At 33.0% G+C, this 23,397-nt stretch overlaps 4 protein-coding genes across 8 annotated transcripts; 2 read left to right on the top strand and 2 right to left on the bottom strand.

The window, feature by feature from the left end:
• Positions 1 to 765: 765 nt before the first annotated feature.
• LOC124826361 (protein argonaute 7-like) lies at positions 766 to 4,395 on the bottom strand. Its single transcript, XM_047299177.2, has 2 exons — positions 2,724 to 4,395; positions 766 to 2,558 (listed from the first exon to the last, which is right to left on the bottom strand). Exons 1-2 carry the CDS (start codon positions 3,992 to 3,994, stop codon positions 1,100 to 1,102), a joined length of 2,730 nt encoding a protein of 909 aa, XP_047155133.2. The 5' UTR covers positions 3,995 to 4,395; the 3' UTR covers positions 766 to 1,099.
• Positions 4,396 to 4,905: 510 nt separating this feature from the next.
• On the top strand, positions 4,906 to 6,576 carry LOC148202905 (uncharacterized). The gene is made up of 2 exons (XM_088109696.1): positions 4,906 to 6,109; positions 6,349 to 6,576. Exons 1-2 carry the CDS (start codon positions 4,913 to 4,915, stop codon positions 6,574 to 6,576), a joined length of 1,425 nt encoding a protein of 474 aa, XP_087965822.1. The 5' UTR covers positions 4,906 to 4,912.
• A 1,413-nt stretch (positions 6,577 to 7,989) lies between these two features.
• Positions 7,990 to 14,110, bottom strand: LOC124826360 (hyperosmolality-gated Ca2+ permeable channel 2.4). Of its 3 annotated transcripts, none has more exons than XM_088111034.1 (11): positions 13,826 to 14,110; positions 12,977 to 13,302; positions 12,685 to 12,840; positions 12,462 to 12,525; positions 12,067 to 12,276; positions 11,410 to 11,601; positions 10,827 to 11,125; positions 10,447 to 10,723; positions 9,999 to 10,274; positions 8,590 to 8,823; positions 7,990 to 8,480 (listed from the first exon to the last, which is right to left on the bottom strand). In XM_088111034.1, exons 2-11 carry the CDS (start codon positions 13,255 to 13,257, stop codon positions 8,325 to 8,327), a joined length of 2,145 nt encoding a protein of 714 aa, XP_087967160.1. In that variant the 5' UTR covers positions 13,258 to 13,302; positions 13,826 to 14,110; the 3' UTR covers positions 7,990 to 8,324. The 3 variants fall into 3 exon arrangements, with proteins under 3 accessions (XP_087967160.1, XP_047155130.1, XP_047155132.1); XM_047299174.2 differs by having other exon boundaries at positions 13,708 to 14,109; XM_047299176.2 differs by lacking the exon at positions 13,826 to 14,110 and having other exon boundaries at positions 12,705 to 12,840; positions 12,977 to 13,114.
• Positions 14,111 to 18,633: 4,523 nt separating this feature from the next.
• On the top strand, positions 18,634 to 23,150 carry LOC124826359 (uncharacterized). 3 transcript variants are annotated; one of them, XM_088108572.1, is made up of 7 exons: positions 18,634 to 18,964; positions 19,969 to 20,020; positions 20,345 to 20,451; positions 20,743 to 20,772; positions 21,018 to 21,119; positions 21,553 to 21,660; positions 22,807 to 23,150. In XM_088108572.1, exons 3-7 carry the CDS (start codon positions 20,357 to 20,359, stop codon positions 22,871 to 22,873), a joined length of 402 nt encoding a protein of 133 aa, XP_087964698.1. In that variant the 5' UTR covers positions 18,634 to 18,964; positions 19,969 to 20,020; positions 20,345 to 20,356; the 3' UTR covers positions 22,874 to 23,150. The 3 variants fall into 3 exon arrangements, with proteins under 3 accessions (XP_087964698.1, XP_087964696.1, XP_087964699.1); XM_088108570.1 differs by lacking the exon at positions 19,969 to 20,020 and having other exon boundaries at positions 18,635 to 18,964; positions 22,807 to 23,144; XM_088108573.1 differs by lacking the exon at positions 19,969 to 20,020 and having other exon boundaries at positions 18,635 to 18,964; positions 22,811 to 22,887.
• Positions 23,151 to 23,397: the final 247 nt, after the last annotated feature.

Genomic DNA, 23,397 nt, shown 5'->3' with positions numbered 1-23,397 from the left:
ATGCTCCATTTCTTTCATTTACGCCACTTCCTGTGCTTTTCTTACCTCTTCATTAACTACATGTTCAAATTAGTGTTTAGCAACATTTTCAGTATATATTGTTGAAGAAGTGAGAGATGTAATAGAAAAACAAGATATTCAAACAGAAAAGAGATATGGTTGCATACATTGCATGCCAAAACAATGGTCCAGTTGTTTTATCAACGCCACTTATTGTATATAATGTGTCAGAAGAAGTGAGGGATGCAATGAGAAAGGATTATCTTCTGGTTTCCTTTGACTTGGCTTCATTTCTTTACTATTGTGCTTAAATGAAGTTATGTTTATAGTTATATAAATAGTTGCTGTTAGTCTGGCTTTTGTACCATATGTAGTTCACGTTTGCTAGGGTAACAAGCTAGTTGCACATATTGGATGCACAACTACCTAAACCTGAAAATTGAAGATTATGATTGCACAAGGAACTGACAACTATTTTGTCCTTTGGTTGAAGCTATTTTTTGTCTCTGGAAAATCAGATGTTTATTCTCATACCAATTTGTTAGCATCCATCTAAAAAATACATACAATTTTAACATTGAAATGAGATACATGGAAACAGGGAATAAAAGTGGAAAGGAGGGAGAAATGTGTTATGGATTTGGGTCTCTAGTTACAAATACCACTATATTAACATCTAACATTTGTCTGTAAAAATAATATTACATGGAATAGAACCAATACATTAATATAAGCATGCTGGTGTCACAATAATTTGCTCACAGGTGAATATAATGGTTTTTACTTGTTACCAGTTTAATAGCAAACATCCTTAAAACCTTCAGAACTAACTCCGTTTGTACAAGAATTATGAAATCATACTAATATTCTCTTGAATGTCTCAGCTAAACCAGAAAAATACAGTCAGAAAAGCCTTCTAATCAGCCTACACTATTTTCCTTTGAGCGGAGAACCTTTTAGTTAGATAAAACGCAAATCTTACAAGTCTTCAATTTTTTTCTGCAGCACTGACATTGATCCTGCACATGCTATATCAACTGATTACATGTCATTTAAATAAACTATCTAGAAATGGAATAGCATTGGCGAAGAGTTATCACTAGCAGTAGAACATGAGCTTTTTGATGTTTTCACTAAGTTTAGGAAGAGGTGCTGTCTTTGGAGGAGCAGCTCTGGATAGTGTAGATGTACTTCTGAACAAACCTAAGGACTCTGATCTTTGGAGGTAGAGTCTGCCTCTGTAGGCAGCTAAATGGGCGTAGTATGCTGGAGGCACCAAAGAAATTGGCTTGGTGCACCTGACAAAAGTGTAGCACAAGTTGTAAACCAGTTTCTGCAGTTCATCAGAAGTAAACTGGTTTTCATCCCACAAGACATGGTAGTGAGTTGGCCTACTTGTTCCTTTCACACCCCAATGGCTACAAAGGTAGAAATCAAATTCATTTGGATGAGTGATCACTGAATCAACCACAGTCCCTGGAGGAATGTTTTCATATAGAAAATGGTTCTGAGTTGAAGACTGGTAAGTTTCAAGGGGAAACAACCTTGTGTGATGCCTCTTTTGCACAACTGCAAAAGTAATGGAAGGTTTGTAACCTGGAAACCTTGTGCATGCACACCTAATTGACTGAAGTTCGTCTTCCAACACTTTGTAAAACTGAGTTTCACTGACCCCATCTCTGAAGAAAATAATTCTGCTGGGGAGTTTCTCTACCTCCTGATAAAAATCATCGAGCAGTTCCCCCACCATTGCACCAAGATCCTGAATGATTTCTTGTCTGTGTGTTTGAGACCTTATTCTTGAAATGTATTTGTTTGCTGTCGGCCAATTCATGCTACCGACAACAGCAGCAACAGATGGACTGAAATCATCAAGAGGGTGAGGATGTGTCACATCTGCACCCATGAATATCACTGGCTCATCAATATGAAAGAGACGTGGTAACTGTGAAGGCAATGAGTTGTACAAAGCAACCGTGCAACCACCAACTTTGGCGTTAATTTTGAGGGCCAAATTAGCCAGAAATTGTGAACTCAACTTGCTGAGATTGGGGTACAGGCAGCATTGGCTCACAACACCAACACTGGTCTCGGCAATTCGTTTCAAGTCTGCATACCCTTTGTGTTTTCTCTCCATTATGCAAATAAGAAGTTGGAGATTGTTTGAGGCAGTCCTCTGGATCCTCTTGAGCTTAGATTCCAAAAGGGTGACATTGTTAAGAATCTGGCTTGATTCAAACTGGGGACTAATAACTGTGTTCTTGTTGAGAAAAATGCCCAACTGTTCACACCTTTGAGATAACTGGTTTATGAATCTGGGGACACTGGACTTCTGCTCAGGTGTGCCCCCAAAACTAATCAGTGCCCACCTTTCAATAGTAGTTCCTTCGGAGACATGGCCATCAAGAAGGTTCCATTGCCGGTCATGACGCGAAGGAGTCAAGTTTCTCACATGACCTCCATCTCCAAGCTTTAGTTTGGGAGGGAAAAGAATTCTGCCAGTCAACTCTGTCATTTCTCTTGACACTTGGAGCTTGAATTCTTTTTCCTGATCACCACTGCCAAAAAGATTACATATTTAGACATTATAAACCAATACAAAAAACATTATTAATATTTCAAAATAAACAACCAAAGGATCCATAGAAAGTACATAAGAACCATAAATAATATCTATTCAACAAGAAAACATGGTGTACTATATTAACATGTAATTAAACTACCTGGTAGGCCCAACATTTCCTCTCATGACTCCTTCAATAATGGTTTTTCGTTCTCCCGGTCTTTGGCAGCCCATCTTGAGTATTCTTGCCGTTTGATCATCAGTGAGTTTTCCAAGGAACTTCTGGCCTTCACAGATCACACAAAGCTCCATAGGAAGATAACAAGGTTTACTCCTACTAATTTGCAAGCATGGCAATTTTCGGAATTGTATGTCATAGTTATAGTGATCTTTAAAGTAATCGAGCAGCCTCAGATTCTTGCCATCTCTGTCAGAAAACCAAAGGTTTTCGGTAGCCTCCTCAGTTAAGCCACAGACACGGTATCTTTGAACAGTTTCCCTATGGCAAACAAAGACCCTGATGTTCTTCAATGCCTTCTCAACTTCCTTCCTTTCTTCAGCAGTTAATTGAGCTGTCTTCCTTTGAGAAAGGTCTCGAAGGAACTCAAGACGTTTCTGCAGGTATGAAATGACTCCTATGCTCTCATGGAAAGCAGTTACCGAGAAATCCACATTGAGAGCCAGTCCTTGTTGTGTTGGTCTGAGACTCTGAAAGAAGCCTCTCAATCCAACAGCTCCTCCACCGATGTCTTTGCTTCTTCCCATTGAACTCGAATAGAATGACCTTCCAACAGGAATGCATTTCTCAGTAGGGCTCTCCCTAAGAACTACATCCAAAGCATGCAGATAATCCTGTGGAAGTGGAATCCAGTCATCACCCTCTTTGCTCAAGTAGTTATTCAACTCCTTCCCATTGATTTTCGAGACCAACTTGATATTTATTCTGAAAAGTTTAAGTTTTTGATGCTTCTCTTTCAAGTCAGGGATTTCTCCGTAAGGTGATGGAAGCTTGGAAGTGGGGACTGGAAGGCTTATGTAGAATTCTAGCTTATCATTTTGGAACTGAACTGGACTGTAAAGATTCTTTCTGCCATCATATGCCGGAGTAGCACCTGAGAGGACAGGAGAATTGTTATTTACCAATTTGTGCTTGATTGCTCTGGCAATATCCTTGGAGGGATTGGGTGAGATTTCAACATTGTAATGATATATCTTCTGTGATGGATCAAATTGTACCAAAAAGTGGTTGGCAAGAAGAGATATGACAGTGCCTTCTCTGCCACCGGAGTCTGGCCTCCTTGCAACAATCACTGACTGTGTCTTCCTTTCTGGAATTACTTTCTTCCCATCATCTCCTTTCAGGGATGCCTTTGATTGCTGCTCAACTTCCTTTCGTGCTGAGTCAGTGTAACAAACAACATGGTTCATCATTTTCTTTTCAATTTATGCACTGAATGAGTATCAAAAATTACACACCAGAGTGTGAACATGGAAACAACGTCCTTCTTCTCCCATTTCCCATCAAGCCAAGGTGTGTAGGAAATGTGAAGGATTTTTAAAAAAAGGAGAAAGCCACAATATGTTTGGTTTGACGAGGGTTCTATGGAATTTCTAACCGGGCGGCTCTGGAAAAAGTTGTGGAATGTTCACAAGGTATGGTATGTTTTGAGAAGGCGGAAAGCATGATTGATAGTTTGGATGAGGAAAAAAGATGAAAATCAATGGAAATCTATATGAGATTTGGATTGAAGAAGAGTCATGTGACAGTGAATGAGGAAGAAAGGCATGAAGGGAGAAAAGGAGAATGGCAAGGGGGGGATGAGGGAGGGAAAAAGGTTTTAATGAGTGGTCAAGTCAACAAGGTTGTACAGGTTGTACAGGTGTATCTTACGTGAGTGATTCAGAATGACAGTTTTAATGAAGAGTGGAGTGCTCTTACTTTTGGGCCCAACAATAAAATCATCTGGGCAGTCATTATGCTCCACCACTGCAATCTCATCAAAATATTTTCTATAATGAATTCTAAAATCTCAAATCTAAACTTTTGCATTTTAAAATATATTTTTATTTTATATTTTAGAATGTATATTCTAAAATACATTTTTTTTATTCTGAAAGATATTATCTAAATTATAAAAATTATTGATAACATATGTGTTGTTTGCTTTATTCCTTCTCTTTATATACTGCTCCTTTCGCTTGTATTTGCACTTTTCTCAGTTCAATGAAAAACTATTATTTCCTTTTGTCTCTCTCTTTCTTACTGAGTAGAAACTCTATGATGGTATCAGATGTTCTTTCTGCTGCTGCACATTGATTTTTTCTTCTTCTTGTTTTTTTTTTCCTTTCATGGCTTCTCAAGACCCCACACCTTCGTACCTTTACCTCCACCCCAATGAAAACCCTGCCATATCCCTCGTCTCACCGGTTCTAAATGCCACCAACTATCATTCCTGGAGCCGATCATTCATCACGGCTCTCTCTGCTAAAGACAAGGTTGAATTCATTCTTGGATCAGCCGTCCGGCCCTCCAAGACTGATGCTTCTTTTCCAGCCTGGTTCCGTTGCAACAGTATGGTTGTTTCTTGGCTTCTGCATTCGGTCTCTCCGTCCATTCGTGAAAGTATCATATGGATGGATCTTGCCATCGACATTTGGAATGATCTGAAACACCGCTTTGCCCAAGGCGATCTTGCCAGAATCTCCACCCTCAAAATGGAAGCCTCCACTTTATCCCAAGGCGAACTCTCCGTCACTGACTTCTTCACAAAACTCCGGGTTATTTGGGATGAACTCGACAGCTTCCGCCCGGACCCTGTCTGTATCTGTAAGCCAAAGTGTTCTTGCACTGTTTCTGCTATCATTTCTCAACGTAAAAATGAAGACCGTGCCATGCAACTCCTACGAGGTTTGAATGATCATTATAGCAACATACAATCTCATATCCTTCTTCTTGATCCTATTCCTCCTATTTCAAAAATTTTTTCCCTTGTTCTTCAACAAGAACGCCAAATAATGCATGAACACATTACTGCCACTATCAACACTTCTTCAACGTCTGCACCCACCCCCATTACTTGCAATTATTGCAACAAAACTGGTCACCAAGAAAATACCTGTTTCAAAAAATATGGCTTCCCCAACCAAGAACACAAATCGTTTAAAACCAACACTACCAATCCTCGCAAGATCTGCACTTATTGCCACAAAAATGGTCATACCATAGACGTATGTTTCAAGAAACACGGTTATCCACCCGGTCAAAAATTCTCCCTCAAACCCAGTCAGGTTCACAATACCATTTCATCCACTGATGCTGACACTCAATTGAAAAGCATGGGTCAAGAGTGCTCCTCTCCTGAAACCGTCCAACTTACTCCCCAACAATACCAAATTCTTGCTACGTTGTTTAAACAGTCCACCTCCAATGCGCACATCAACCAAGTTGGCACTGTTTCTACACACAATACTCTAGGTAATATTGTTTCAATTTTCCAAATGCAATCTTGTAATATCTGGCTTCTCGACTCTGGTGCTACTGATCACGTTTGTATATCTTTAAAATTTTTTACTGCTTATCAAAAGATTAAACCTATTCCTATATGCTTACCTAATGGCAAAATCATACATGCCCATTATAAGGGAACATTCAACTTAATAGTAAACTTTCTCTATCTAATGTGCTATATGTCCCTGATTTTTCGTTCAACCTTATCTCGGTCTCACAACTCATAGCTAACCATAAATGTCAACTAATCTTTTCTCCTTCTGGTTGCATTATACAGGACATACAGACACAAGAGAATATTGGTCTGATTAAACATCACCATGGCTTATATTTCTTTGATTACTCTACATGTAACACTGACAATAACTTTTCTCCTGTTATCTGTTCTGTTCAACATCCCAATCTATGGCACGCTCGCCTTGGACATCTCTCACATACTCGGTTACAGCTTTTACAAAACAAACATGCTTACATAAATACTAATGATAATCAGAGTACTCTATGAATTATATTCTAAATTTTTTGTAATTGCAGAAATCCTATAAGAAAATAGCTAATAACAAGTTAGTAAGCTAAGTGAAGCTACTAGTAAGAGAAATGAAGAAACCGCACAAAAATATGGACAAAACATCGTTTGCAGAGGAGATAAAAAGTGTACAAAACCAGATAGAAAATGCAAAGGATGAACAGTAATAATTAATTAAATATGTTAAATTTAGTAATAATTAATTAAATATTAAATTATCTATAAAGCACAATTTAATTATATATATAGATACCTTGTTCTTATCTTATTTTTTTAATTTAATCTATCTCTGTGTCGGTATCCTGTCCTTTTCCATAATGGATGATTTTAGATATAATTAGTTTTTGTTAGTCAAGTTATAATCATGTTTCATTTAATTTGAGGTTCTCTTGGTTAAACATGTTACGGTTTTCATTTTCTGTATAGATTTAGATTAGTCATTGTATTCATGCTTGTGCAGTGTTTTAAATGATTTAGATGAAACAATATGAGGTAAATTAGATCTTAAACTCATTTTTGTATGATGATACATAATTAATTCCATTGTTACGAAATCACTTAATATGAAAATTTTTGGTAATTTATTCTATTAGTTCATTGCATTTCAGTTAGTCTCTCAGTCTAACATCTTAGTCAAACATATTGTGATTTTCGTGTTCTGTATATATTTAGATTAGTCATTAGGCTTGGATTCATGTATGTGCAATGGTTTAAATGATCTTGATGAAGTAATTTGAGGCAAATTAAATCTTAAACTCATTTTCGTATGAAGATGCATCATTTATGTTATGTTAATTAATTAATTTTATTGTTTTGAAAATACTTAAAAAGGAAAATTTCAATAATTTTAATTAATTGAAAACACGATATAATCAATTAAAAAAGGCATGCATTCAAATTTCTTTCTATTTTAATCAATTAAAATTGTCAGTGATTGTGTTTTCCATTTTTTTTTCTGCCTTGTTTTTGTTCAACCCTGTTTTAGAAATAAAAATTCAAATCATATCAAATGAAAACATCTCTAAAGATAAGAAAAATTATCCTCAATCATCATACAATCTGGAGTAGTCAAACTATCTACAAACCTTAACAATCTCATAGTTATAGCCAAAGAGCAATTTTAATTTATATTTATGGAAATAATATAAATTTAAACTTAAAAAATATTCATTTATTTATTTTCAGAGATTGTGTCCAAAAAGCCTTTTAAAAAAACCATGTCAAATGCAGAAGATTTCTTTCAACCTTTTGAGAATTATTCTTAACTAAACAACCAAGAGAAACAAACTGGTTTACACATACAAGACGTGACAATTCAACTTCAACCAAATTTACAACAGAAAAAATTAAGATAACAACCAATAGAAAGTTATTGATTAAGCAAGAATAAGATAAAAAAAATCTAAACAATTTATATTATTCAGCTCAAATAAGCACCAACTTCAGTGTCACTTACTCTAAATGTGGCAATCAAGCAATAAGCATTCTCTTTGGCTATGACATATTTTGTTTAGAACAAATATATACAAACAATGGTATAGGTAAGTTTTAGGCTCTTCATCTATGACAGTGGTAAAAATTGGCCACTCCTTTGGAATTCAAGACTTCTCTATTTGCACAAACAAGAATATACAAACACCTTTTGATTATGAAATGTGAATATTTTTCATCGTATAGTGGAGAGAACCACCACAACAGTACTAATATTGAACCCTTGTGCCTTAGCATTAAGCCTGAGGTATAAGGGGAGTGCGAAGGTCGTCATAGTTTGGTAAGTATTGGAGTGGAAGCAATGCAGGATCTTTGTAAGCATTCACCAAATTCTCATAAAACTGTGTCATTGTAGCACCATTTTGGTCTTGCCTATCCTTCTTTATTAAGCTCTGCAAACATAAACCAAAATCAGAATCAGAATGACAATGGATGAACCATGCAATAACCCTCTATTGTTTCAGAAATTATAAGGGTTGGATGGATAGTGGAGAAATGTACCTCTGCAGAATATGCAACAAATATGGGAAGAAATCGTTTTCGGCAGTACTCGTTGAAAAGAAGTGTGAGGATTGGTAGAGGCATTGTCAGAGTTGAGGCCATAGAAAGCTTTTTCAATGCAAAGATTCCCACTGCAATAATTTGCATGAGTACCAGAGAAAATATCATTGAATTGTGTATAATGGGCCAAAATTTCCCAGCTGTATCGTACTTTGGTGCATATACATTTATGAACTGCATAATATAATGGAAGAGCATCAGACTGAGTTATATCAGAAATTTCTCACTATTTCATGAATAAAATTAACATTGGCAAAACTTCTACAGAATTATAAAGGCTATATAACCAAACTTCACCGATCCTATAGTTTTCTCGATTATTTGGCAAGAATCTGGGAAACCAAACCGCTGCTCAACTATTAGCAATGTATCAATAAATACTATGCAGAACTTTCTTAATTGGAAAATCAGCTTAATTTCTTCTTAATAAAACCATTTATCAACTACTATGATCTCAACACTTTCAAGTATCTACTTAGTTCCATTGTTTTACAGAAAAATATTTCTCAGCAACATCGACCTTCCTAAGTTCAGAACTCCTCCCGAACAAATTTTCAATAATGGACAAAATTAACCAACATCAGATTTACTTTCATAGACACAAATCAATGATCTCAAAGATGCCTCCTCATCTAAAAGCCTTTTGCATTAGAAGTATGATTAACGTTATCATTTTACTTGGTGCTAAATTTACTTACTTTATATACCTAGATATGGCATAAATATCAATGTCCTTACGTATCCACGTAAAAAATCCATTGGTATCTTCGGATAAATCGGTTGCAATATTATATTACCTGTACCCGCGTATATCTATTATCCAAAAAAATTTAAGATTATAATTTAATTTATATTTTATTATTAAAATTTAAATAAATTTATATTTTATTAGACTAAATTTAATTAAAATTAAATTTTAATTTATATTTAATTAAATTTAATTTATATATTTTTTTAGTAATTTTATTTAGATTTTATTCTAAAAATTTATAAAATATATTTTTTAAAATATACTCATATATTATATTTTTTTTAATTTTATTTTAAAAATTTATAAAATATCTTTATTTAAATATATGCGAGTATTCATGGTTTTAAAATATTCACGAATATTTTTAAACAGGTATCCCAAGAGTTATCTAAACGGTTAACGGATATATTTTTTTTATTACAGGATTGGATAACGAGTAGAGTCTATATGTGTCCGACGACCCGTTGTCATACTTAACTTTTAGCAACTTTGGTACCACAAACAGAAGATAATTATAATTATGAAAAATTAGAAATGTTTGTAAATAAAATAGTCTTCTAACATATATCAGAAAAAAAACATCGAAAGAAATGCTAACCTGGTTTCGATAGATGATGTATGCAAGACAAAAGTAGGCCAAGAGGAATGGCAAAATTAATGGAGCAAGGAAAAAATATGTAATACCAAGAAGTCCAAAAAAGAGGACCCTCGGAATATCCTTGTGGTATGGAATAGATGGAACTTCAAATTCATCGTCGTCTGGACTTGTGAAAAGCCTTGTTATCCGACACAAAAGAAAAGGAATTACACGGAACAGTTCTGAAGACACACTTGTCCATCCTTGGGTGACAACATAGGTAATAAAAAATGATGCCTACAGTCAAACCAAAATCAACCACATCAGAAATATAGAAATAACTTTGTTATATTATTGTAACTTTGTTGCTTAGATCAAAGTGATAGATAGTATAAACAGTTTTGTTCTTAATCAGTTTTGGGAGGACAATTTTGCACATGTGTTAGCCATTAAATACTTTTATTTTAACCTGTGCTGGAACTGCAACTGCCAGCTTCCCAGGAATGTTCTTAGGATCAAGGATGGCTTGCAGCATGGATAGAATTGAGCCAGAAAATACAGATGCAAAAAAGACATTCCATACTGTGAACCACAGCACTTTTCTAGATGCACTCATTTCTATATCACTGTGTGAGATGTATCCTTGAATGGAGGAAAGGAATTTCATGGCCGGAGGCACCACTTTCAGAAACAACTGAAGAATAAGACTGGGGAGGTATCCTGTCACTATTTGACTGAAAAATTTTCTGAAAGCAGATTCACAAAAGCTTCAGTAACTTTTTGCATTAGGAAATAAAACATCAAATGACAAAACAAAAGTTATCATGTTAATAAACGAAAGTAACTTACATGGAGAGAAGACTTGTCAAGAAGGGAAACAAAATTTCCAATTCATTAAGGTTGGTAAGTCCCTGTACGAATACTACAGGTAAAAGGAATGAAATAGTGAAAAGAGTACACACAACTACAACCACCAACTTAGAAATCCATCGACGCATGAATGATTCAGAGAAGAAAGGCCAATACACATCACGAGGTTCTGGAGCAAATTCTGTAATCCACTGGGTGGGATTCACTGATTGCTTTATATGAAATGCAGTTGCAGCACCCAAACGAGACCTGAAGAACACAAAGGCAGCTCGAGCCTCCTTCAATATTCAACAACAACAGATATTAGTGGATGTAGCATGCACTTTTACACAAGAAAATTTTAAATAGTTAGATTTAAAACATTAAGAGATTACTTTTAAATGAGTCCAGATTCTCTGTTCAGTTTTTAGTGATGACCCTCTACTGAGTCTTTCAAATACACTGATGTCAGTACATCAAAATCAGTATATTTTCAAGGCTCAGTCGAGGTTCAGCACCAAAAGCTCAACAGATCCTTTTAAATTGTTTCTTTTGGAAAAAAGATTGAAAGATTACCACATACTTCTCCTGCCAATGAAGCCTCTGATTGCTTCAATCTGACACTCTCCTCAATGTCCTCTAATTTCTTTTGATATTCCTCTATAACATTGGTTTTCTGCCCAAAAATTCCAGAAATACCACGATTCATACGCTTCTGCCGACTGGGATCTGATCGTAATTGAGTAACTCTTTTGTACAATTTTTTGGCCTCACTCTTGATTAAAGCAGTGGAAAGATAGAGATATCAGTTGTATAAATCACAAAAGTGAAAACACAAATAAATAGAATACCAAAACACCTAATCTGATCAACAACATAGAAGCCATGTTCTAATTATATGTTCTAACTGTCTAAATATATTACTTTGTATTGCTTTTGTTCTTCCAAGTAACTATCCTTCCTTCTATCATAACTAATTAACTGTTCTAAACATTCAAACTAGATACTTTGATTTCTTTTATTCTTCCAAGCAATCCTAAATTGTTTCTATCATCCTTTTGTGATTCACTCATAGCTCTAATTTGATTTCTTTGTCAACTATAAGGGAAGGATACACATACATCTTAATGCTTAATGCACACCTTTAAAAGACTAAAAAAGAAGTTTCCAACAAAAAATAAAATATAGAGGTGAAAATCAATTAACAAGAAAGGAAACTAAAATCAAACATGATTCTTACCACGAGGCTATGGATTTTACCCGTTCGAGGAACAACCACATGCGACAGATATGTAGAAGGATAAAGCTCACTAAAGAATCTCTCAACACTGAAACTGATGCTGCTAGAAGAGGAAGTGGGAATGCTGTGAACTAAAATGGTGAAGTGATGAGGCTGAGGTTCGGAAGAATAAAAGTAAGAAATTCTTTTAGACGATATGTATTTATATTCCTGACAACAGAAAGACAGATATATTGTCATGTGTGAGTTGTATCTACTTGTACACTTCAATTAATGAAGAAAATTAAAAAGAAAGAAAAAGCCTTGTATTAAGTATGAAGCACAATGCATAAAACTATTCAGATTGCTTAAGCAGTTACAAAATATTGCCAAAAGCTAAGAGTTTGTGTTCTTACAAAAAAGAGTAGCATGCAAATGAAGCCACTGACAATATATACAGCACTGAAGTGGACCCACAGCCTGAAACAAAATCATAAAGAATAACATTCTGATACAGTTCAATCCATAATGAATCGGTAACAATACACCAATGTTGGAAAAAAAGCACTCCCAAGTCTTAGGTAAAGCTCTCTAAAGCAAGCTAATTGGAAAAACAAAAATTCTTGAGTTAGTATTCACCAATGAGAGCCACTGTTTACATTTGATATGGTGAACACATCCAAGGAGTTGCTGACAAAGTCCACAACATCAATATCTTTTAGCTGATTTCCCCAACAATTAACTGGAAGAATCACTAGCATCCCAATCATCCCAGCAAAGGTAAACATTTTCAAACTGCACACAAGAAACATGAGAAGTCAGTTCACAATTTAAGAGGTTTTATTCAGATGCTTCTGTTGCTTTGCTTTGGAAGAGTTGAAATATGGAAAGGGGTGACACACAAGTTTACTAATCATGAAGGTGAATGTACCTGAAGGTTATCATGCGCATAAACACAACACCATCTAACCCTGATAATGATAACAGTTCCTCCTCAGAAAGCCTCCATGCTTTTGCAACCCAACCTGCAGAAGGAATCAGTCTTTCTAAGTTGAAACGACTCCTCCTCTTCGATATTCCTTCATCCAGCAAGCGTGGCACATAAACTTCATAATTGCTTGGTTGTTTCCTCAATATAGAATACAGTGTGAAGAACAGCACACACAAAGCCGTGTTGATGCCAACAGATGTCAACAGTGCAGACACGATCATGTTTCCAAGGAAATCTCAGAAATCAAGAAAATGGTGTATAAGCTACTGCAAGAAACACAAACAACGGAAACAAATAATCAAATCTTTTTTCAGATTTGAAGCAAGCTTTGTAAATAAATTGCTTGAGGTTAAAATACCCTTTTGGCTCATCTTATTCTTAGTTTCGGTTTGGCCTTCTAAGTTTAAAGATAAATCACTTCATTTCTTCAATAATCTCTGTTAAGCCAAGTTGATTATTTCACTAGTTTACCACGCTATCTTAGTAAACTTGGCAATAAACAACGAAAATTTTATACATCATATGAGGTTTGCTACACCAGTCAAAGTTAACAGGGTTATGCAACAAACTATAGGAAGAAACAATTTCACTGGATTATTTGATTATGCTGTAAGACTCATACTAATTGTCAAAAGAGGAAAATGAAATCAAAACAAAGAAACTGCTCATACTCTTGAAATAGATGTTGAGAAGCCTGAAATGAAAAACCCAGATTCAGAAACTCCCAAAGTATGAGACTTTATCACTGTATGATTGGTGCAGTCTCTGAACACCAAAAGTTGAACCTACCCAAATGGCTATATTGGAGTGTTGGAAGGAATAGCTGATATTATGTTGCAAGTTTTGCTGCGTTGACTAGAATTACAGAGTGAGAAGAACCAAGAGTTGAGAACAGAAAAAGTGTGGGAAGAGAACAAAGATTACTCAAACGTCGTCGTAGGGAATACGCGTCAAAATAGTACGTGTGTCAGAAGAACTTTGGAACATGAACCAGTTATGCCAACTACCAAATTAGGAAGAGAATTACATCTTCTTTTATCGTTGTGCAACTACTTTCACTGATAGTTTATTTACCTTAACTCCACCAAACATCTCCTGAAGATTCTTTTCCTTAATTTTTCCAAGCTTTAAACTTCAAAACTAGACTCTTCTTATTCAAAGGAAAAGATGAAATCTGACAAAAGATATACGTGTATTATTTGAAGCAAATTAAAACTACATTTGAGAAATGAATACACCAGAAATTGTTTATTTAAAAATAATTTTTAGAAAGAAAAGTCAAGTCAGTACTCAATTATTAGCCACTAATTAAACATGTTCATATATCACTTTCAACTTAGCATTATAAAACATTAAATTATACAAGAATTTAAATTATAACATTGTACAAAATTTAGATTACAAGTAATATTCTAATTATTTTTAATTATAGTCAAATCTCACTTTAACTAGTCGTGTATGAAAGCGATGGAGAGGTTTTCAATTTCCAGTTGGAAAATTTATGTGATTAATTGATTTTACATTTACGAATTCATATTTTATTTTGGAGGTAGTTGAAAGGATGTTATTATAATTATGGTAGAACAGTCAACCGATGGCTTCCAATTTTCACTCATGGACTGTTTGTTTAAATAGTTTACGAAAAACGTGTCATTCTCATAATTTCTGAGATTATGTGAAATCAATTTTTTTGAAGATGTTTTGTATGATTTTTTTGTCATAACTTTGGTGCCTTAATTAAAAATAAATAAATAGTTTATAAAAACATATTGGAAATTAGGTTGCAAGTGTGAATGGCTTTATGCATCTCTTGTTGTTCACACTTCCCACTTTTTAAACTATCTTATTTTATCAATATTTGTATACTTCGTTTTATTGTTTTGAAATTTTAATTCTAAAAGATTAAAATTTGTCCTTTAACTTTAAGCAAAAATTAGAATTAGTCCCTCTTCAAAAATTTTGCACTAATTTAAATAAATGTGTGAATTTAATTCTTTTAATTAAATTTTGTTAGATTTATTTGATGTTTCAAATCCGTTTCATAATAGCATTTGAATTGTTTATACTAATTTCAATTTTTAGTGAAAGTCAAGGAACTAAAAACATATTTAACTCGTTCTAAAACTACAACAAAATTTGACTTTCATCATTTCAAATTTGAAAATTAACGTTTTAAGATTACAAATATTTCACTTTTTTTTAGTCTAAGGTAGATTTTTTTTTATTTCCATTTAATAACATTTTAAGATTACAAATTAAAATAACAATTTTTTCTTTTTTTTTTTTTTACGTGTAAGACCCCAATATATATAACACTCACTAGAAAATGTTATTTTGTGGAAGTTGTAAAAATTTTCACAAATTAACAAGATTTAGGATTATGGTAGATGATCTAAATGACAATTAATTTAATTTTTTTTCTTGTTTTTCATTTTTCACTGTTGGGTGAGGGTATTTGTTCATTCAGTAAACATGTCTTGGCTTTTGATTATCGCTTTGTTGCTTTCCAGTAGTGCAAAATTGTATGAGTATAATTATGATGAAGTGATCTGCCATATGCCCCCTTTCTCTCCTTCCATATGTAAATAAAAAAATTTAATGATATGTAAAAGATCTTGGTATACAACACTTAAAATAATTGGCTTCTAGAACTTGATAGAGGGTATATTAGTTTTTTAGTTCAAATTAGACTAATACTTATGCAAAAATTTAATTTAACTAAAATAACCTTAAGACGTTGAATATGTTATACCTAAATTTTATCTAAAATTAAATAATCTATTTTAGCGATGTATTATTATTACAATTCAATTCGGTCAATAGATACGAATCAATATTTTAAAAGTTACATAACATTTAATAGATAAGGGAAGATTTGATTTACTTTATGACACAATATAGAACAAAGCAGCACCCCCACAGCTATAAGTGCAAGAATTTGGATGCATATTATTATTTACTTTTATTTTTATTGTTATCATTATTATTATTTTGTTATTATTATTATTATTGTATTGTTAGCTAGAAACAAAAGAGATGGGAAGTAGCACACTACTCCACACTTCAAATTCAATTCTTCATATTATGAATTCTCCTACTTTAGCTACGGACATCATGGACCCAACTATCAACCAATCGTGGTTTCAAAATGGAATTTTTTTTTTTAACCATTGACAACTTTTTTTAAAATACATTTGTGATTGGTTCGTTTTAAATATTCTTTTAAAAATAAATTCAAATAAACCAATAAAATGATGATAAATGTTCTGTTAAAAAAATGGTTAAAATATCATGATCCTTTCAAAATACAAATAAAATCTCTCTTTTACTGGATAAGTAATCATGCAATTTTAGCTTATCGCTATGCATATCCCTCTGTTTTGGTGGAAGTAAAATATTTACCTACTTCATCACCAAATGGGACCATATTGTCCATGACTGGTATGGAATATAAGTGACTTTATAATTTTAGGTGATTGAACATAATTGTCAGATATGCAAGTCAAAACCTCATTTGGGTACTCTGGTTGGATCTAAACGAGAATAAGCATGACTTAGACTAAGAATGCAAAGTCTAGTTAAATTGAAACCAATGAAGGAAGTAACTTAAATGACATTTAATAATCAACATTTGTTGATTTTTACGTTGCTTAAGATTGCTTTAATTGTTTTAAAGCTTTCTGTATTCGGTGTTGTTATTCTTGTTTGATGAGTCAAGATGATATAATTCTATTACACATTGACTTTGTTTTTAGAAAATGTTTCCTACTTTGCCTTTTCTTCTATCAGAAATTGATTATAAACGTTTTCTTACTTTCAACTTCATCGTAAATTTGTATTATTGTACTTCCATTGGTTGAACTCTATTTCTAGGATGCAATGATGTTCGAGACAGTGTCATCATCTGAACAAATTAGTTTCTAGTTGCATGATGCAGCCAAAATTTATAGTTGATTCTTATCAACATTGAAACTTGCCTAGTGGGTAGTAAGAAAATACCTTGGGATACCTGAAAATCATGTTGTTTAAGTAAACAAAACCCTAAAGCAGTGTGGCATGTTGTCTAAGTAGCTTTAAAATTGGAAAAGGATTGCTTATGATTGTGTGTTTTCTGTTATATTTCGGAATGCAATTGTCATAACAAAACACTACTTAATTTTGGATTCTATCTTTGTGGTTATGGATATGTTTCATTTTATCCCATGTTACAAAGTAGATTATGCAAGCTTAATTACAAATGTCGTTTTCAAGGAAGTAGTAAGACTTTGTGGCATCCTTAAACCCACAGTGAGTGATAGGGACATAAAGTTCTTAAGTTACTTTTTGAGGACTTTACAGGGAAAGCTTGGAACTAAACTTCTATTCTCTATCACATGTCATCCCAAACTGATGGTCAAATCGATGTGGTTAATATGACTTTTATTTAAATATTGAGGCACATGATAATTTATGATTCTAGAAAGTGGGAAGATGTTCTTCCTCACATAAAGTTTGTATACAATAGGACGGTGCATTCCAGTACTTTCCACTCTCCTTTTGAGGTTGTCTTTGAGTTCAATCTCCTAACACCTCTAAATCTCTTTGTTTTATCTTAAGAATAACTCTAAGTGGTCACATACACCACTAATATTTTGTTTGTGAGCTTTAATGCCTCTTAAGTACTATCCTATTGAACTCCCTTCTTGTCTTCTATCTTTCATCTTTTATCATCTTTCTTGTTTTTTGATTATATATGTCTTCATTTCATTTTGTATATTATGATTCCTCTTATTCTTTTTTTAGTTTATTTTTTAATTGAATAGTTTATGTCAAACATTTTGAAGTGAACTTTTCAATTATTTTAATGTCTAGTTAAAATCTTTCTTGAATTTTCTTAATCACCATAAACATTATATTTACTATTTTTTAAAATGGATATTTATAAAAAAATAAAAAATAAGTATATAAATATAAATATAAAGACATAAACATAATGAATTTGAATTAAGGAATACAAAACTAACTTGAAGTTTTATATAAAAAATTATAACACAAGTTTGCAAGTATATATGGTGTAGTTTTTTTATTTTGTAATTGTTTATATTTGAAAATTTTGAGTTCATAAATGAATTTTTAATATGAAAACGGAGACTTAGACTAAAAAATAAACTCATTTAAAATTTTATAAAAAATATTACAAATAAAACAAATTTGTTGTTTTACTTATAAAACATGTTTTACTTCCCTTTTTAAAAAAAAATATTTTTTATGCGTTATTCTTAACATTTAATGAAAACAAAAGCATAAAAAATAAAATAAATAATTTATTTAAAAGTACACTAACATATTTTTATATATACTTTTCATTTATTACTTTATTTTTTAATCTCTATTGTTTTTAAAAATATAAAAATTAAGATTTTTAACAACAAAATTACTCATAAAATATAAGTTGCAAAGTAATGTAGGTCAGTAAAACATTTTTCTTTTGAAAATCCTAATGAAAATTTAAACTTATATGTGTAAATCTTTAGACATAAAGATTAAACTTACACTAACCCATCTTAATTATTACACCCTTAAGACTGAAATGAAATCAATAAAATGAAACTAATAAACTCTGATTCCAAAACATTCAAAATCAAGAAATCCTAAAATCATTTTTTCGCAGCAAAATTGATAGCCCAAAATTGATAACCCTAAAATCAAGAACGCAGCTCCCACGAAGACGGTGCTCACCCTCACAGCCATTCTTCCGCAACCAGCCGTCGCTCAGAGCCAGCCGCCGCTCAGGGCCATTCGTCAGAAGCCACCATCGCTGTCCACTCCACTCACAGTTCACAAGCACATTTTGGTTGTTTAAAGTGTTCCGTCACCGTCTTCAAAGCAGAACGGTGTGCAAGAGCAAACTTTAGCTAGATTGGAGACGAAGGGGGTGCGTCAAGTCAGGTATTTACCAACTCTACTTTCTAAGATTTTTGGGTAACGTGTGTTTAGTATTTTGTTGAATGTGTTGTGCTCTGTGGTTATTTATTAATCATCCAGTTATTTATCTATGGATGTAATGCACGAGTCTTTCTGGATATGAAATGCTTAATTCTTATGTATATTAAAATGGTTGGAAATAGTTATGCAATCCAAAATTTCATTTTTGGATTGTGTAATGTCTGGAGCAAATTGTTATTGGTTGTTTATATCACAGTGGTGTATGGCTTCGTGCATAGTCCAACAACTGGACCCTTAATCCACCAAACAAAAAACTATTGGCCAATATTAATTTCTTCAAAAAAAAAAAAAAAGACTCAAGTTTCATGTCGTGTGCTAGCCGCTAAGTGGTTCAGCATTCTAGAGCACACCAAAAAGTTCCCTCCTCCCCCCTTATTATATTTCTCTTGTGGTTGGTTCAATGTTATGGTTCAGTAACAAATCATGTCAACTATGTTTGCTCAGATTAATTAGTCCATTCCTACTACATAACCAAAACGCAATCTGTTTATACTCTGTATTTCTTATTTCTCACTATAAACAAAAGTTTCCACTAGATATATCCTATACGTAAAATTGAATATGGAATTGTTAAATGTGATAAGCAAATTTAACTCCTAAAACTTAAATCCAATAACCAAAGTTAGTATTTTCTTGACTAAGAAAACGAGAGACGATGATAATTTGTTCATTTGATTTTTTTTTTTATGAAAGACTATTATTTATAATATATTTTCTATTGTATTTTTTCCATGTTTGTTTATTATTAATTAAAATTTGTTCGTCAAGTGAGAATTAAGATAAGTATAAATTTGTAGTTTTCAGAAGTTAATCACCATCAGAATGATAAAGCCATGAAGATTTTCAACAATAAACCATGAGCTGTGCTAGGGTCATCAACAATTTATTTTTTTATCGTTTATCATCTAAAGTTACCACTGGATTCCCTTGGATTTGTGGCTTTACAGTAAAAGAGTACATCCTTCAACGAAATCAAAGTCTAGAATAAACAATTATTTGGTAAGATTTCCGACCATATTAAACTCTCTCTCTCTCTGGAGTATCTTCAATGATCTGTTATCTACCTTTTTCTTTTTTCTTGTAAAAATGTTTTTTTTTTATGAAAATAACGCAAAGTGTTTGTTGTAAATATTGTTACAATGGATTTGTTCCTTGTCCCCCTCATACTCGATAAAATGCTCAAATGAACCACAAGTTTGGATATCTGTAATGTTTCAATCATGTTTGTCTGTTGATTAGTGTTGGGAATTTAAGCATGTATGTGATATTGTGTATGCATTTTACTAATATAGTACAATTTGTTGCTGGCCATTCCTTTACTAGGACTCTCATTATATGGAGGACAGCGCACGCCAGGAGAAAGTTAGAAAGTATGAAGAATTTGTTGACAAACGCTTGAAACCCGATCTTATTCATGCTATTAGTCAACGGTATAATGTTTGCTCCTGTGCATTCTATTTATTGTTTTGAAACAATTTGTATGAAATGCTTGTCTTACTAAATGTGTTTTTTTTTTCAATACCCTAAATCCTTTTAATGGGAAATTTATTTGTATATAAGCTATATAGTTAGTTCATTCTTTATAATAAGTAATTTATGTGTGTTTCTAGGTTTTTTATGGCAAATTATGTCCTTGAAAATGGATTTAAAGTAGTTTTATATGTGCATGACTCAAATTGTGTTCAATGGTATTTACTCATTTTCTCATCTCTTTGTTTCAGGGACAAGGTTTTTGAACAACAGAAAATTTTGTATCCTTTTTAGGTTCTGTGTGTGCAGATAGAATCAGTTAATAACCTTGTAAGACTGAAACATCAACACAACAACTTTATGTATTATTCATTTCTCATAAAGTCTGCAGTAGCATTGAAAGTTCAAGTCAAGTAAATCTTAGTAGTAGGCTGAACTGAATTGGAGATTAATCTGCTTCTAATGAATAACACCTAGAGGTAAAAAGCAATTTTGACGTTGTTATGTCACCTGACTTGTTCACTAGTGCTGATCTGCGAAGAAACATTGAAAACCTCGAGAAGAATAGTGTAACCAGTATAAGAACTTTGGTCAATCTTGGGTCTGAAGTATACCTGCAGGCAGAAGTGTAAGTCATTAGAATTTCTTTCACAAAATTTTGTTTTTTTTAGTTTTGCTATGGGGCACTCATATTTTATCACTAGTCCATATAAATCATGATCAAACATGTTTTTCAATTGCATATCTTATCTTTGTAGTCACTAGTCATTGACATTTTTGATATATTATCATTATCAACGTCAGTCATCATCGTCTTATCAACTATTAGGATTTGTGCTACATGGGCCAACGTGGATGTAGACACCGTTCTACTGCCACTCCCCTCCTTCTTTTGGGTACAATCAATGGACAGAGATTTAAACTCTAGGAAACCCCTCCCTCACTACTAGTACAGCTAGTTCATTTCATTTGTGCATTATAATTTGTGCATCTTTGTTTTTGTCTGAAGTCCATGAAATGTAAATCTCCTATATTTCATGTATTTTATTTAAACTTTACAGGCCAGATACTCAACGCATATTTGTGGATATAGGATTTGGATTCCATGTGGAGTTTACTTGGTCTGAAGCTTTGAACTACATAGAAAAAAGGGAAGAAAAGATAGCCAGGTACAAGTTTTGATTCAACATAATTTACTCAGCTGAAGCTTGAAAACCAGTCTCTTTATTTTGACTTTTCAGTCTATTTATTATATTGAAACTTACTTTAGTCAACTCATGGTCAAGATCCATATATTTCCTGTTGACATATTCTGTATCAATATTCTCTTGAGTTTGATTCATCCATGTACATGCATTTTTCAAAAATGAACTGAAACACTTTGTTTTCTTTAGTTGTGCTTTGTTATTTCTTTGGCTAAGAGGGGTAGTAAATGATTGTATTCTATACTTATGTAGGATTCTTATCTTTCATATGATTGACATTAGAAAAATTTTCTGTGGTTTTCCTTTTTAATCTCACTTCCCTTGCATGTGTTTTGGACATGGACAGGCTGAGAGCTGATGATTGATGTATGTGTAACTTAGGTTAGTGAACTTTCAGGATGGTTTGTGGGTCATAACACTAAACAAATTTCACTAATATAGAAAGAGAAGATTGTTTAGAAGGCTTCATTAACGTTATAAAAATGTGTGCTTAAGCATTTTGGGTAATATGATATTAGTCCATCAATTCTAAGTGATAGGACAACAGCTACTTGGCTTTGTTCCATTATGAGATTAGATGTCAAAATACAACTACAAAAGTTTTGTTAAAAATCATTATGGAAACAGTTAATAGATCCTAGTTTAAATTTAATGCGTTTAGTCCTGGAATTGTGATAAGGCCTCGAACTTTTTGATCTATTTTTTATCTTTTGGCCATGAGGGTCAAAGTTATCTTCATTTCGTTCTTCTTTGCCTATCTGTCTAAACATGGTCAGGTAGTTTTATTTTTGTTAGATATAGTGTTTAATGTTAATTAGGAAAACATAGCCTCTATTGTTAATTAGGGAAACATAGGCATTTTATATTGTGTGATATTGGTATATATTGTTTGTAAACTATCTTCTATTTACCATATTTATGTTTGGTTGTTGTCATATATACTTGTATCAGTCTCCATTATAAATATATTACACTATGTGTACTTTAGATACCAGGGACATTAACCCTACACCTAGTTTTTTTCTATATTCAACAATATCCTTTTCATTTTAAGGTTGAAACCTGAAAATAATGTTGCATGTTGATATTTAAGGCATGCTTATGTTGCAGGCAGATAGAAGAGTACACCCGGTTGATTGCATCAATTAAAGCCCAAATCAAGCTTGTATGTCCTTAATTCCTTTGCTTCTTATAATTATTCTTGCGTAAGTGGTGGTAATTAGTTAATTACGTACTACTTGTCAAAGCTTTCAATATTAGCTTGCATATCGTACACAGCCTAAGACCACATGAGACAGATAGGAAGCTCAAGCTGAAGAACCCTCAAAGGGTCTAATGCCCTTGAGGCCAAAAGCCTACATGGCATGTAGGTTATGACCAATTTTTGGGTCAACTCACTAAGAAAGGAAAAGGTACCCCACCTCATAGGGGGTTTGCTCTAGCATGAACTGGTGCATACCAATAGAATTAACTATGGACATTAAAATGTAATCTACATTACCAAATATGTTAATTGAAACAAAATGCATGTTTTGTTTTGAATACCAGTGGTAAAGCGTTTGCTGTGCTTAAATTTTTTATTACCACTCGTTTGACTACGTTAGATTTAATTCAAGTTGAAGTCTACCAAGGAAATTTTATTACCACTTGTGTATTGTTCTTGACTAGTTTGATTAATTCTCAAAATAATATTATAATTAG

Source organism: Vigna umbellata, chromosome 3, assembly GCF_029865625.1.
Source record: "Vigna umbellata cultivar VRB3 chromosome 3, Vumbellata_1.0, whole genome shotgun sequence".
Taxonomy (NCBI): Eukaryota; Viridiplantae; Streptophyta; class Magnoliopsida; order Fabales; family Fabaceae; genus Vigna; species Vigna umbellata.
This window is presented reverse-complemented; position numbering and strand designations above follow the sequence as displayed.